The following is a 16,481-nucleotide window of genomic DNA, read 5'->3' as shown; positions in this document are numbered from 1 at the left end:
ACCCATGGAATGAGACACATTACCAGATTTACAAGGAATCGTAAATCTGGAAATACTGGTCAATGCTACGCCTCCCCTGCTACGCGAGGCGCAACAAGGAGAAATGTTTTCATTTCTCCTCGTTTTTTCCTCTTTCAAAGCCGCTGCAATCTACAGAACGCATTGAAAGAGGAAAATGCCTGTAGTGATTGTTTTTGTGCAGGAAGGTGCCCCTTCCTCCACATAAACAATCTCCCCATGATGCAGGTATCCTTTCACAATGGTGATTGGGTGCCTGCGCCGGCACATGGGTGCAGTTTGTGCGCTTGCGCAGGGGAGAGCACAGGAATGTGACATATTATTGTAAATATGTCACATTCCTGTGCTTCGGAAGTGCTGCAGCGTGGCACAGCCAAAGGGCTTGTGTTGCCGCGCTGCGGCACTTCCTTGTAGATCTGCCCCAGTATTTCTTTTAACACAGCTAGTTTCCTTAAAGGAAACAAGTCTGCTTTAAAAAGAGTTTTGTTTTTTAAAAAGTTTATCAAACAGTTAACAGTGGTCCACTGAACCACCGCCTACTCCCCCACCAACTATTTTTCACAATTTCCAATGGAGAAGGTTTCCAAAGAGGACACCGTCCCTTTCGCAAATGTGTTACCACCCCAACTTGGAAGCCAGTAATTTTTTAATGGTTTGCTAATGGAACTCCGGTTGCAAACTATCGATACACAATGTGGTACCAAATAAGTCAGTGGCGTAACAAAGCTTGAGGGCCCCGCCTGCAAGGTACAAGGAGGCCCCTCCTTCTCCGGACTCAACAAGGAGCTCTCAGGCCAGAGCACTTTGCTGAGGGGAACCCCCCTCACGGTGGGGGCAGCGGGGGCCTATGTTACACCACTGCAATAGGCAACTTGAAATGGACGTCTACAACACGCCTCTTCCAAATTGAAAATCGCTGTCAATTTGCCATCCCATTGAAGAAGCCAGTAAAAGATTTCAGACTGCTAAAGCACATTTTATACATATACATCTATAAAATCTATTTTGCATTTGAAAGAACTCCTATTTGTGAATCAAAGCATTGGCAACAGCAAAATTGGTTTGTATATCTTGCCATAAGTCTTTAAAAATGTTACTTTAAATTGGAGGTGTGAGCTGAAATTCTTTTCAAAATCCACGAAATTTGCAAAGTTTTGTATAGACCATGGAGATTGTTGCACAGTCGAAACATTCTGCTGGATACAACTGTTCACCTGTACAGCGCACTCGACATGTTAGGCTAGTTTTCACGTTAAAATGTTGTGAATATTAATTAATAAATAAATAAATAAATACATACATACATACAAAGTTCAAACACTCAAACTGCAGCAGATACAATTTTGAAACCTGAAATGTCCTAGTCTCTCAAAATCTGCCTCTAGACGTCTCTCTCAGAAGTCCCAAAAATCAAATGCCCTTCTAAAAACTTCAAAAGCTTTTAAAAAAGAAACAAGCTAGATCAGTTTTTGTAAATGCCATCTCTCATGAGCTTTGGTTAAATACGAACCTCTTTTATGTGGTATTTATCCCATAATCAGTGTAAATCGGAAAAATGCAGGCCCGGCCCCGATAACCCGCTGGTGCCTTCCTTGTTGCAGCACAGCATTCAACTAAAAACAAGCATTGACATAGCCAATAGGTCTCGCCTTTGGGACCTTATAAGTGTTTAGTTATGCAGCACAATATCCTTGGTGCAACAACATCAACTGTTGCATGGCTAAACACTTATAAGGTCCCAAAGGCGAGAACTATTGGCTATGCCAATGCTTGTTTACATTGCACTTTGAACAGATAAATAATACTTCATTTTTATCGGACAGCCTTAAGATGTCAAATTCTTACTCTCCTTGCTAAGCATTTCTTGTATCTTCTGAAATATTCAAATCAAAACCGTCAAAATACATTTTATCAACAGATCTGCAGAAAATATTCAGTGTTTTTTCCAGCACTTAGGTGTGCTCTAAATGGTGTCCAGAATCTCATATTCTCTTTTCACTCATGTTTTGGCATTCAAAGCAAAAGTTTGAGTGTCCTTTTAATTGTTACAAATATGAACAAAACGTAAACACTTGCTACATTTGCAGTTCTCTACAAGGTCAAAAAGAGACAAAGAGGTGAAGCGTTTATAGACTTGTTTTTCAACAGGTACCCAATTTTTTAATTTACTAGTTTGTACACCATTCTAGTGAGTTTGGAATTAAAGGCAATAAAAATAGATACAGTTTTGAAGTATACTTTTAAATAATGAGCAACATAATTAAAAGAAAATCTATCGATATTGAAAATTAATTGACATAAAATAGACTTGTCAAATATATGCAACTTAAATGTACTGATCTTTGGCCCTCATTACGAGTGGTCAGGTATTTGGTACAATAATTATTGCATCAATGAATTCCAACACTGGAGTGATCGAAATGTATCTGCTGTGGTTATTATCACTTACTAAGAGTATTGCCCATAACTTGGGACATAGCATGCCACTACTGCTGTGGTATTTTGCTCCCTTTAAATTTCGGCAGGTTTGGCCAGTCAAACGTTAATGGAGATGCGTTTTTTTATAGCTGTGGTTAAACACCTGTTGTGATAATTCAGATATGTGCAATAACAGGACAGAAGCATATCAGTAACTATGGGCCGACTTGCAATAAGGGCCTGTGTGAATGCTGATAATTAATGTATTAATAGGTTCCTCATTAACTTGAACCTAAACTCAAATCAGACTACATTTAAGCTTTGATTGTATAAATACCAATGATCATTTGGCATGGGAAAACATATTTTGTTAACAGGGAAATCTATACATTTCAGAAATATGTATTAGTGGACATTCAGTGGTAGGTGAGATTATCATCTCTGAAATACCCACAAAAACGTGTGCATTTCAGGCATGTTTTGTCCACAATCATATATGGAAATACCGTTCACCATGAAATGAAATGCAAAACAGAGATGTCTTAACATTCTACATTTCTAGGGAAAAAATGCAACACCATATGAATCAGAAAAGTTGATATTGTGAGGAATCATTGGTGGGATTATTATTGTTGATTAAATACTTTTCATAACCACACTGTTTATACAGAAACAACACAATCTGTATAGAACACACATCCCTGGGTTTATGTAAGGAAAACAGTAAACGAATTGAGGCAAGTTCCAATAAGCAAAAAAGCCATATCATCTCCCAAACCAAATCCACCTTCTACCTGTTATCTCACATAAGTTGGATCATGAAGGCCACAGCTGAAACACTGTGTTCAGATCCCTAGCTGTTTTCTGTTCCTGCTCTATGTTTTTAAAATGTTCCCCATTGCTTGCATCTTAGGTAATGAATTTCAGGACGTTAGTATATGTTAAACCGTTGCTTAAGATCTGACCCCTCGGATCGGTCAATCTTTAGACAGCTCTATAGCTCTTAGAGTGCTCCGAGAGATAGAGCTATAATTGACGGAATGTGCTGACAACACTGAGAAGATTAATCCATGAACTCAGCATGGCATTCTAAAGAACGTTATAGGTGTTTGGGTGAAATTAAAGGTCAATTATCTTCATTTTGGATTTCCCTTTTCAGTTACAACATGCATCAAGAAATGAACCATGATCTAGTGTGAAGATATGAAGCTTCACATTCCATATTGTTGGCCCCACAGACTAAGGAGGTCTATTAGTGAAAAAGAGGATGCCACGTGGTGAGGGCCGCACAGACTAAAGGAAGAAACATACATATACTTCTAGGAAACTATTAAAACGTGCTAAATCTTGCCCTGAGTAAGCGGTGACACAAAGACACCACAAAACGTGTTAGCTGTTCTATTCTCTTTTAAATCCAGCAATTCCCGGTTGCTTTGGTCTTTCCGGATACATCGATTCAGAATTATGATGGACTAATAAAAGCCCTTAAGAGAGCAATGAAACTGGCTATGCAATACAACTTTAACATAGTTGGATTAAGCCTTGTATTCATCAATGCAATATTTTTTTATCTTACAGGTTCTTGTAGTTCAAGCTGTTATTTATGTGTTGTTTATGAGTGATGTAGTTTTAGTACTTGATGCTCTATGCATAATCAAAAGTACTTTTTCAATGCATAAATTTCATCCTATATACAGTGCTGAATCAGCCCTTTTAGTGGCTTTGAATCACATTCAAGTAACACTGGACTGCGGCCGCTCATCAGTATTGGTCCTGCTGGACCTCTCCACGTCCTTTGATATGGTCGCTCCACAAATATTACTGGAATGCATGCTTCAACTTGGAATAGAAGGCTCTGTTCTTACATATATTGCATTCTTTCTATCAGACCACTACCGGATAGTTGCTCTGGATTCTTTTACATTTTCTGCAAGACAACTAAATTACAATGTCCCTCAAGGATACTCCTGAGCCCCATTCTATTCAACGTATATATAAAGTATTTAGCAAAGTTGGTTCAATCTTTTGGACTCAAAATAATATCATACACAGATGGCATACAACAAATTCTCTCTGAGAAGATAATTGCAATCTTTTCTCATATAAACTTAAGACATTTCTCACGGTGTTGGTATTTTGGATGCAACAAGCCCGTCTCAAGTTGAACAGGGGAAATACTGAAATTCTCCTATTCGGATTAATTAAATCTATTTTGTACTCATCATGATGGCCTAATAAACTAAGCGCTAACCCAGGTCCAGAAATCTAGGCATCAAAATTGATCTCAACATGTCTTAAAAACTCAATAGGCGTCTATCACCGCAAGATGCTTCACTCTGCTCAAGGGTTTAATGAACATACTGCCCATTTTGTCGCCTTCCACTTGCAAAACTGTGGTCCATGTTTTAATCACTTCCAGGTTGGACTATGGGAATTCCCTTCATTTTGGAACTCTGCAGAACGCTGCTGCAAGAACTTATTTAAGCATACCACAATCCCATTATATTGTCATCAATGGCTGCCCTGCCACAAAAGAATAATCTTCAAAGTATTTGTACTTATTTTCATGCCTTTTCCTACAAGGGCCCAAAATATCTCCAAAGTTTGATTTGTTTACATGCTACCATAAGATCTATTAGGTCCTCTAAAGCCATACTTCTGATTGTCTCTTCATTTAAGCAATCTGGACACGGGGTCACTCCTTCTCCCTTCAGGTGGCAGAGCATTGGAAAGCTATCTCTCAAAAACTACATCAGGTAACATCAGAATCTTCCTTTAGAAAACAGCTGAAAACACTGCCCTTTTGTTCTAACTAACTCTGCTGTCGGTGCCTAAGCCAGAATCTCTCAGCACCAGGACATGCCTAGTTGTGGGTAGCTGTTGTGCTCTACAAAGTAGCATTAATTTATTCATTCATCCTAAGAGGCTAAGAGGAGTAAAAAGGGCTGGGTGATTGTAATGAGCTGAAAACAGCAAAACCTTCAGAAATGACACATTCACCCAAGGTCCCGTCTTCCCTACTGAGGTCAAACATCTTGCCTACTTTAACATTCTCAGCAACAAGCCACACCCCACTCAACAAATGTCCCCAAAAACATCAAATTACAAAACCCACCACCTTAACGCCTACATCAAACCACCAGCCTGCGATGTATTGGCCACACCCTCAGACTCTTAGTCTATATATATGAAGCACATTTTAAAAACTATATAAGCACGATATTCACACACTTATAAAGCATATGTTTCACCTCTACAAGCAAACTCATCCTAAACCAATTTCAACGTCATTACCTTGAACTTTCCAGGGTACAGTGCTTTTGCAAGAGCGAAGAATGGTTCTGGATTTTGCTAAAGGTAAAGAAACAGAAATTAATGCGATCATGACATCTCTGTCTTCACACAAGTGAATGCGCAGCTAATGCATTCACTTTCCCTAGAAGGATTCCTCTCTTCACTTTGCTACACAAATATCTGGTTGAGAAGAGGCTCCTCCAGTCTTTAACTACATCACATTTATTGGCACCAGATCAACAACCTAAATACTCCTCATTGATTTTCCCAACAATGACTTCTTCTAGACTTACCTCTGTTGAATTAAATATATACTCCCTGGCTTGCTTGGTAAACCTACTACTGCCCCCCATATCTCTCTTTCATGATCTTTCCTGTCCTAAAGTGTGACCCCAGCCATCCAATGGCTTCTTTCTTTGTTGTGCTCGACCATTACTATCCCTTTTTCCAAACTCCTTTCTCATGAAATGAACTGCTTCGTAAGTAATGATTACCTTAAAATAGCTGATTTCAAAAATAGCTTCTGGATAAGGCAAGTTGTACTTCTGTAAATTGCTGTAGAGCCCCGAACCAGGAGAGCGGAAATCAGGAATACCCGCAGCTGATACACAAAAAATATAGTCTGGCCTGTTTATAAGTTCTAGAGGTGCATAGGTAAAACAAGCCAATAAAAGATCGCAACCTTAATGAAAACAGACATGCAAATCCAATCATCAAAATACAGTAAAGGGCTCATGCTGCCTCAATTGCCAATGCTGTACTTACAAGTGGATATTCCAGCGCCGACCATGCATACCACGTTCTTACCTAAGGAACAGGAGGAGGGGACATGAAGAAAGTGAAGTAGAACCACTCAACAGCATTTAGGAAGGCAGGTGAATCATGAAAAAAACAAAGGTATTAGTAAGAGAGAAGAGCAATTCCATGTTATTTATGAGACAAAACACCCTGTAAATTATTCACGATGCAAAGAGAGAAAGAAAGGAATAATACTCATCGTGAAGGAGATTTATAGGCCTTTCATTCAGACAGCTGGTGCCTTTGATGTGGACTTGATGGCTGCTGTCCAACTTCCAACCTTCCTTTTTAGTGAGGATTTTGAGAGTTCTCACCATTCAGCTGGATCGACCGTAGAGCTCAACACATTACGCAGATCAGGTTTACAGACCACCATGAAACAAAGATTTAAGTTTACTTAGTCTTAAACAGGCAGGCAAAGCATTCTGGCTCTTGTCAAGAGGTACTTAGCTAGATTTTTTCTGCACTGGAAGCCACTGAAAACCAAGGCTCTCTGAGAGATCCTTATTTCGGAAAATCGAGCACAATAACATAAAATTACCCTACCTTATCTCCATTTTTGAAGGGATTAACCTTACAACACTCAGTTGCCTCACTCCCACAACCTTTACCTCAGTGCTGAGAATCAATTAATCCTCACTCCTCTTACTAGACATAGTTCAGTCAAACTCATTCGCTACTCAAATCCTCTCTGTAGGTTTCCCAGCATAATGGGAGAGTGCCAAGAGAGATGTAATCCATGCACCCGGTTCCTGTCCAGCAAGCCTTGGATTACTGCTCATTGTACATTGCCTAACTGAAAACGCAATTTGTTGTAAATATTTCATTGAAAACAATTGTGTTTGGGTGTACAACTCAAAGAAAATAAAACTGACTGAATTTGAGATTATGGCCAGAAGAGAATTAGGATTTGTTTTAAGGTTAGGATTTAAGAGTAGGCTCAATGTCACGATCGTAGAGCTAAGGTCAAGGTCTGTCTTAAAATGAGGGTTAAGGGCAAATTTAAAGTGAATGCTAGGATGAAGGTCCAGGAAAGGCTTAGATTGAGGATTAGGGAGGACTACTGTTAAAAGCTAGGCAAATGGTTATGGTGAAGATTAGGGAGGGTTAGGATGAAGGCTCGTGAATGGGCTGGGAAGAGATGAGAGTCAAACTTTAGTCGGGCCAGGCTGAAGGACAGAGGTTCGATTCTCTATCCCACTGCACTTACTCTTCTCTTCTGATCTTGTCGCATCCCACCACTCTCCTCAGCTGCTTGTGATGTATCTTTTTTCTGACACTCAGTACCTTTCTCCAATCAAGTCTATGCTGACTCTCTTACACTGAGAGCCAGTGGAGATATTTAAGCTTTGTTTTTTGTGAATCATATGAAAGGCAATTGAGATTTATTTGGCAGTGGAGTTTTGTGAAGTTAGTCGTTTCTTTAGGTTTGTGGAGTTCATCTCTTCCAGGAGGGTAATACAGTACGGCTCTGTGGGTGTGGTTCATTCCTGTAGTACTTCTCTGATGTTTGAACTTTAAAAGAGGTGTTGCATATTTATTATAGTCTTAAAGCAGAATGCCTTGATAAGCAGAGCAGTGGATGCATGCATCTTAGAAGAGAATGGGGTCCAGAGTCCACTCCAGTAGCTCATTCAGGGACAAGTATTTCTTTTTGCGACTTTGATTTCCAATGAGTAGAGTGGTCAATGAGTCTAGGTTTCTGCTAGAGATAAGGGTCTGGAACTAAGAAATTGTTTAACACAAACCAATAACACTCAATAAAGGATGTTCTCCAGTAACAGCTTTATATTTTGAAGTGTATACGTCTTTATTTTCAACAGCAAAACGTACAACTGTCAAACTTGAGGGCAAACACAAAACAGAGTCCTACACCTTTTGGGGCTGAGATACGACCCCAGATATATTTTACCACTTATAGGGAAAGCCGCTAAAATTCAGTTTACATTAATTTTAAGGAATAATACAAATCAATTGGATGGTCATGGCATTCTACCGGTCTTATTGTTTCTCTATGAACGGTATGAGCTGTACCAGACAGAATAAAATAAAAAGTGCATTTTGGGGGCAAATAGTTTCACAATGTATAAGGTTGCGAGGGAGAACGACTCAGGGGGTTTGAGAAGAGGCAGTTAAAATGAGGCCAAAATAACTCATTACGCCAAGAACTCACCAACCTCATACTGAGCTGGTATTTACAATAAACCACGAAGTGATGGTCAAAAGCACTGAGGTCAAAGCTAAAGTTCCAGTGTCCAGCAACTGGAATCATTGGGTGTACCGAATCTGTTTGGAGAAGCAACAAGAACAGTTCCAGGGGAGACCAGTTACAGCTGCAAATGGTCTCTATCAGGTGATATAGTGATACTGGCAATGGACCTGGCATCCATAGTAGATTGGAAAAGTGTACTACATTTTAGAAGCGCATATCAAGTGAAACGCGTATTTCTAGGTGAATTGCCTGGATGATAAGATTACACATGGGATGTAAGGTACCCTCTGTACTTAGCAATTTCCATTAGAAACTGGAATTGAGTTAGGGTCTAATTTCACCATTAAATTACATTTCTTTAGGAACCTTTGAGGGAAAGTCCTCTATGCCGGGCTCAGGTGGTAGCAGGGGCTATAAGGGCAACAACAAAGGAAGTCTGTGCTGGGCAAATCAAGGATCAATGGGGACTCACCACAAGAACAGTCCTTGAATGTCACCTTCGTGTCCTCAACCTTCAGAATATTCAGATGTCCATCTGTTCAATTACAGTTACCTAGGATGCAACATCCTTGTGGCTACAGGGCATTTCATTTGGTTTAGAAGTCGTCCAGGCAGATGTTCAGCAGGGAGGGTGTTGTTCTTTGTTCTCCTGGTCACGATTGCTTATCACCTCGTTGGGCTGTCCAGCAGTTTTTTTCCCAAACACAGTGCACAATTACAGGCAAACTCTAGGGTCCTCAACAAAAAAAAAAGGGCCGGATCAGACTCCTTCTCTGAATAGGATGCAGAGTCTTTCAGAAAAGGAATACCAGAACTCATCTCTAGACGGTCCGTTTATAAGCATCTCTAGTGGGTACAAGAAGCAGGGAGGACCAACAGAAAAGGGTGGCTCCTTCAAAAATCCTAACTCTGGTCAATCATATTGCACAGGAGTTTCTACAAAGACTGAGACAGGACCACAATGGCCAAAGGGTATTATTTCCCCAAAATGTGTGCATCCCTTCAAAAATCATAAATCTGGCTAATCACGTCTTCCAAAGTTACAAAGAAGGAGATGTGACAGTCATCAAATGGGCAAATGTGGGTGTGCATCAAATGGGCAAATGAGGTTAGAGTCTCAGAGAGACATGCTATAATCTCATGGCTCGGTGGCTTCTATTTCTACACAACTCAGGCTAAGATTGCTACTCAAGTTAGACCTTTCCAGACTGGATGCAGATTGTATCCACAAACTAAGCAACTCCGAAGTGTTGGCTTCAGTGGCTGCTCCAACAACACGCAAAAAAGAGTGGCTGTCACTCTGTGCAGGGAACCATTATCTTGTGAGGCATGCAATTCCGCAAACGATTAATAAATTACATTGTCTCCCTGCCCATCAGACATAATGACAATTATTCCAAGAGAAGAAGCGAGGATCCTAAATTATTTGAGACTACAAAAAATTACTGAAAAGGCTCAGAGATACAAAAACAAGCATTTGCAATGCAATAGGTCTCGCATTTACGCTAGTTCAAGCTATTGGCATTGGAAATGACAATGCCTTTTATTTACGTTTTAAAAACCAAAACATAAAATAAAAGGCATTGTCATTTACAATGCCAATAGATCAAACTCGTGTAAATGCGAGACCTATTGCATTGCAAATGCTTGTTTGTTTCCCCCTCAAGTCAGCAGATGGGTTTGAATGCACATAGAACCTGACAGGCAGTATAAATGAGGATGATCACATCCGACCACGATCAGGAAGCACCAGGTGCAACCGAGGGAATGAAAGGCTCAAAATGCGGATAGCTGTGACGTGGGGGCCTGGGTGCTGCTTCACTGTGAACTGGTTTCAGCAACATAGCAAATATACAGCGGGCCCTATTGCAAACAAGGGAACATTTTTTTGTAAAGGCACATAGTGATTAAGTATACTAGTTCGGAGGAGGGTTTAGATTAAAGACAGGAAGAAAATGGCGCTCAAGCAGGTGCGCAATTGATATTACACATGTGACAAATGCATACGGTGCTGACAGGTCAGGGGACAACAAACCCAAAACAACCCCTGTGAGTGTGTAGGTGAGGACCCACACTGTAGCGATAAGAACAAATTCCTGTGCACACGTTTCAGGGTTGCGTGGTTCCAGTGTAGGAACCGTTAATCGAGTGTTCTTTGTGTAACAAGAAATATGAGAGTTGACATCAAGCGAATCTTTCTGAAGATGTTTATGTATCAAACCAAATCAAATACAGAAATGAAAACCAGCCGAAAAGTGTTTGGTCACAACGCAATACAATTGTGACTCTTCAGGGCTGTAGATGGCAATCTTGGAGCAAGTGTCGCAGTCCCGGTGAAAATTTCAAATCGGTGCGAACAAGGGTACATCGGAAAGTATGGACCAAAGGGAAGGGAAGGGTCGTCCTTCCTACGTGTTCCAGAGGTAGTCTGGAAACACAAAACGGACGTGCAAGTCCGTACGAGCAGGAGACCTTGGCTCCCGCATGAACGCGAATACTCGTCGCGTCTAGAGTTCCAGTATTTTGTTACACAAAGAACACTCAATTAACGGTTCCTACACTGGAACCATGCAACCCTGAAACGTGTGCACAGGACTTTGTTCTTTACATAGTGATTAAGTGATTTGCCCAGAATCCCAGGATGTTGAGACGACGCCGAGACTCAAACATGGTTCCCCAGTCCCTTAATCGCCAGCTCTGGCCACTATGCCACATCCTCTCCCATAACAGGAAGCCTCCGGACCAAACATGCTGTCCATGCCTCTAGGGCAAAAATTACCCTAGGCTCGGTTCTCTCACTGTTATTTTTTTGGCTGTACCAAATGAAGGGCTTCATGCAGAACAGAGTGGGCTTCCCGCCGTGATTGCGTTGCTCGCGACTCATGTTGTATTTGGTACTGCAGAAGGGGTTGCTGGGTCTTTCTTTTAATTTCCAACATTGGTGCAGCAGGTGCACAAATCAGTTGGTTGCTTGAAATAGCACCACTAACACTAGGATTACCGATTCTATGTTATGGCCATGTGTGATATCAAATGCCAGCTACAATGCAACAGTCACTTCTGTCCAGTTAGAGAGAGGATGTGACATACCGGCCAGAGCTGCAGAGTTTGGAGCTGGGAAGACATGTTCCAGTCTGGCGTCGGTTCAACATCCTGTGATTCTGGGCAAATCTCGAAATCACCCCGTGCCTACCAAGAAATGAATGTGTCCTTGTGTAATGTAATTGGTGCTCGTGTAAAGTGTTCCAGTACCATCGGGTCGAGTTCGCGCTATATAAATCAGCAACAAAAAAAACAAGCATTTGCAATGCAATAGGTCTCGCATTTACGCAAGTTTAAGCTATTGGCATTGTAAATGACGATGCCTTTCATTTATGTTTGAAAAACGAAAACACAAATAAAAGGCATTGTTATTTGCAATGTGAATAGCTCAAACTCGCGTAAATGCGAGACCTATTGCATTGTAAATGCTTGTTATGATACTTGCTGACTGTGCATTGTTGGAAGTCTCTGTTATTTGAGTGGAAAGCCCAGTAGCCTAATTTGGCCCCAATCTGGCCTCTGCATTACCCTGAGCTCATGAGAGTGATCATTCTTATAGAAAGATCCTGAATTTGTCTAGATATTTGTTATACTGCTGCTCAGCCAGTGTGACTGGGGTTGTGGAATGTTGGTGTGTGGTGATGCAGTGGAATGTTGGGTGAGTGAGAGTCAGTTGGAGAATGGGCTGAGCAGCACGAATGCTGCTCCTGGTGGGGCTCTTCCTGTTATCTACTTAAATAAACATCTACTTAATCTACCCTGGACTACTCGACATCCTTGTATTACAACATTTATTGGCGACGATTTTAAAGAGGAACCTGTGTGTGTCAACTGAGAGAGAGAAGAAACTATTGAAACTAAATCTATATAAAACAAACCTGAGGAAGCTACAGGAAGAAGAAGTTTAAAGGAAACTTATGCAACTTAGAACTGCAGAGAAAGACAGTATGCCCTCTAGCCCCACCAGTGTCCTCTTTCACCAGACAGCCTAGCACCCAGGGCATGCTGGAACACAATACACTTTCATCGACGCAATGTCATAACATGACAAGGTTGCAGAAGATCCTAATTGTCACTTCAGGATTATGAGTTTGTTGTTCACATCCTCATTCAAGCCCCAGTGCCAGACCAACAAAACTATCCTGCAACTCCCTGCAAGTGGATATTTTGTGAAGAGTCTTATTAATACACAGGACATATTGTAAAATCAGAGACCGTATGTGCCCTGAATATCAAAGATGGAACAGCAAGGTACAAGAATATCAAGACCAAAATATCGTAATGTAAGTATGGATTTTCTATTTCAAACTCCACATATATGCACCTTGACGATATATTTATCTTCATGGTACGTGGATGTGGAGTTGGGAACAGCGAATCTATTCTTCCTCTACATGCATTTACCTTTCAATATTTTGGTCTTCGATATTTTGTATATAATAGTCTTGCACCACGATCTTCATATCCTCGATATTCAGTATTACAGTAATCAGAGACTGGTCACAAAAAGTTAATGTCTCATTTGTGACCCCCTTTTGTGATCCGTCTCTTAATACATCAGACCCCCATGTTAATTGTTGGAAGACTACCCTTAGACTGACCATCAGTCCCCTGTACACCCTGAGAACTTCAGGGCAAAATGACGTTCAGCATCAGTGGGGCACCCAGTGGCGGCCGCCATAAAAGAAAAGTGGGGGGGCAGGGGATGGACGGACGAGAGGGTGCAAGGGGGAGGAGGAATGGGGAAAATAATGTTTTTTTTTTTTTTAAATCAACTTTCCTTTTGTTGCCGCTGCCTCCAAAACCTGCCTCTGTGCTCTCCCAGCAGTCTCTGGGGAAGCAGACTTCCTACTAAATCCAGACGCTGCTTTCATGCTGTTAGAGCTGCGCCAAGATTGGTCTGAGTACCCTGGTCTGCCGCTCAGACAGTCCCTGGGTGCCTGCGGCTTTTCTCCAACCCGGCTGTTAGAGAAATAGAAATGCGCATGTCTGTTTGGTCAGCCTAACACTGCAGCCAAACTTATATGCACACTTCTAAGTGCCCACCACTCCTCCCGGCCCCGCCCAATACTACACACATGCCCAAACCAGTCACAGAAACAAAAAATGATGTTTTATTATCATTTTATTTTTCTGTCACTCAATCTGACAAGTGAGGCAACGCTCCTCCACCATTACGGAGGAGTCGCCCCTGGGGGAACTTTGAGTCTCCCTCTCTCCCTCTTCTCCAACTTGCTGCTCCAATTTAGAGCATGACTTCCAATGTTCAAGACTTAACTGGGCTGCCACTCACATTGAACTGTGCAGCTCATTCTCCACTCCATCAATGCACCTCAGATTTCCACTCTCTCAGTTTGGCATTACATTTACATTTTCATACTTGACAGGATCACACAGCTGGTTGGGTCATTCCAGTTCTCCTGTGATTGCACTAGAGAGGCGACAGCCTCCGCAGCCACCAACAAGCCCACTCAAATATGTTCTTGCTACTCCATTTTGTCGTGAGAGTTGGTGTAAGGGCAGCTTAGAGCTCTGAAGCAAATCAGCCATTTTCAGACATGGTTAGTTAGCTATGTCTTGTTTGTGCATGCATTTTGAAAACATGCAATGTTTTCAACCACACTGTAAGCGAAGACACTCTGTAACCTCTTCCGAGGCCCGCGAATAATACCCCAAACTCATCTGACCAACCGTGGCGTGACGCAAAATGGTGGAAGGGCCTGCAGAATGTGATGAGGGGCACATATTCACCAATCTTCAGCTGAATGGGGGCCCCTCAAGGGTTGTGGGTCTCACTGTGCCACAGGAGCTTGCGTTAATCCCAGTTTATCTAGAAACATAGATTGAGCTTATTTATTAAGATTGCCGATAGACCCATGGTTGATGTAAAACTGCTCCTGTACGCACGGGACCTTGGTTCTGTTTTTTAAATAGTTTTATATAGCGCAACCTCGACCGGAGGATATCAGAGCGCTTTACATGAGCACCAGTTTCGTTACGGAGGTACACATACTTTTTTGCGGGCACGAGGAGATTAAGTGATATGCCCAGAACCCCAGGATGTTGAGCGTCCCTGCCGAGACTCGAACCCGCTCACCCCGCTACGAGGTCGATCGCTTTAGCCACATAGCTACAGCCTTCAGCGTGCTCGGAATAAAGTTAGTACATGTAGAACCTTCTAGGTCGCTATGAGTGTGGTGATGGCTAGGCCCGATTGGCATTTAACTTCCCCCATCACACTGCTGAAGTAAGCTTTTAGGTGTACAGTTTGAAGGATATCCGTAGTTAATGTATGCTGGCAACCAAAGAAAAAAAACTGTCCTATCCTGGCAAGTAAAATTTTTTGAGGCAATATGTACATCGTCAAAACATGATTGTTCGAATTAAGAACCTTATCGGCCACTCGCGCATATCCACGCATCAATTAAGACTCTAATTACCAATCTTCAAATCCTGGCGAACCGCAGGCTGCTAATTGAACCGGACTCTCTCCCCGGCTCGCTCGGCTCTGATCCTTTCCAGGGAGGCCGGCGCGCAACTTCGGGTGTGCTGCTCTGAAGGCCACTAACAAATCAATAACAAGCAAAACAGAAAGCAGCTCCGGGCTGGGGAGGAGACCTGGGAGGGCTGCCCGCGCATGCGCAGTACCTGTCACTTTCGCGTGCAGCCGGTGTGGGAGCTGAAGTCCCGGGTCCCAGGAGGGGGCCCATGTGAAGAGCGGCAGATAGCAGTGCGGGGCTCCCATGCATAAGGAGAGAGCCCCGCGTCGTGCTGGCAGTAGTGGAGCTGGAGTGCTCCGGAAGCCGCCGTTCAGAAGGATTCCCCCCGCAGACCGGGTGAGTTCTCCATATGTCGAAAGTGAAACTAAATGCTGGCTTGCGAGGGAAGAGGGACAGGAGATGTGCACGCCGCGTGGCTGTAGGCGCGTACACCAACTCAAATCCGCCAAAAGCCTGCGCGTGCACATCTCCTGTCCCCCTTCCGAGGCAAGTCAGCAACAATAGATCTCGCTGGCACAGCAGCGCTTCGCGCTGCGTTCGCCAGGCGAGACCTAAAAAAGAACAACTAAATATGAGGAACTTAGCCTTAGGAACGTGTCATTGAGATGCTACTTAATGACAAGGAGATGTATTCTTAGCCCTATTGTCACCACTCTCCAAGGTCCCAATCAATGCACAATACTTCCTAGTTACTTACGTTCTGAGAAAAGAAAGCCCTTAAAGGCACACCCTTTAACACTTGCTTGCTGCTAAAATCCCAACGCTCTCCTTGTAGCCACAAATTAGTTTGTATACAACATGACCTTGGATGCCTATGAACTGTAAAAATTAGGACTTGGTTTGTCAAAGTCTCTTTCTGATTGTGGCAACTGATGACAAATGTTACTGTCTGTTTTTAACTCTCGTGTAATAATTGTTGTATTTTTATGATGAATTGCTTTTAAATGTCGAATGTATTGTAATTGCTTTATTGTGATTTTTTTGATGAAAATGGCCTTTATGGAAATATTTGATTAAACATAACATTTTTAACTTATTTCAGCCATCAGTTTACTGTCTTCAGGTTTTTTGTGCCAATACACAACAGACTTTAGATTGGGAGTGGTCTATTATAGTGAACTGAATTGTATGTAATGTGGACGATGAATGTGAGTTGAGGTGGGGAAATACATTTTTTTCCCAGTGGACATCTTTATATA

At 42.0% G+C, this 16,481-nt stretch overlaps 1 protein-coding gene across 2 annotated transcripts in view; it reads right to left on the bottom strand.

Moving 5' to 3' along the window:
• The window catches only part of SIRT2 (sirtuin 2), a 226,239-nt gene that overhangs the window by 132,990 nt on the left and 76,768 nt on the right, over positions 1-16,481 (bottom strand). For both annotated transcript variants that reach the window (XM_085624999.1, XM_085625000.1), the window contains 3 exons: positions 6,496-6,537; positions 6,225-6,331; positions 5,731-5,787 (listed from right to left, as the gene is read on the bottom strand). In XM_085624999.1, coding sequence (XP_085481125.1) covers positions 5,731-5,787; positions 6,225-6,331; positions 6,496-6,537 — 206 coding nt within the window. The remainder of the gene's footprint in view (positions 1-5,730; positions 5,788-6,224; positions 6,332-6,495; positions 6,538-16,481) is intronic.

Source organism: Triturus cristatus, chromosome 9 (genome assembly GCF_964204655.1).
Source record: "Triturus cristatus chromosome 9, aTriCri1.1, whole genome shotgun sequence".
Taxonomy (NCBI): domain Eukaryota; kingdom Metazoa; phylum Chordata; class Amphibia; order Caudata; family Salamandridae; genus Triturus; species Triturus cristatus.
Note: the sequence above shows the minus strand (reverse complement) of the source record. Positions and strands in the feature narration are given on the sequence as shown.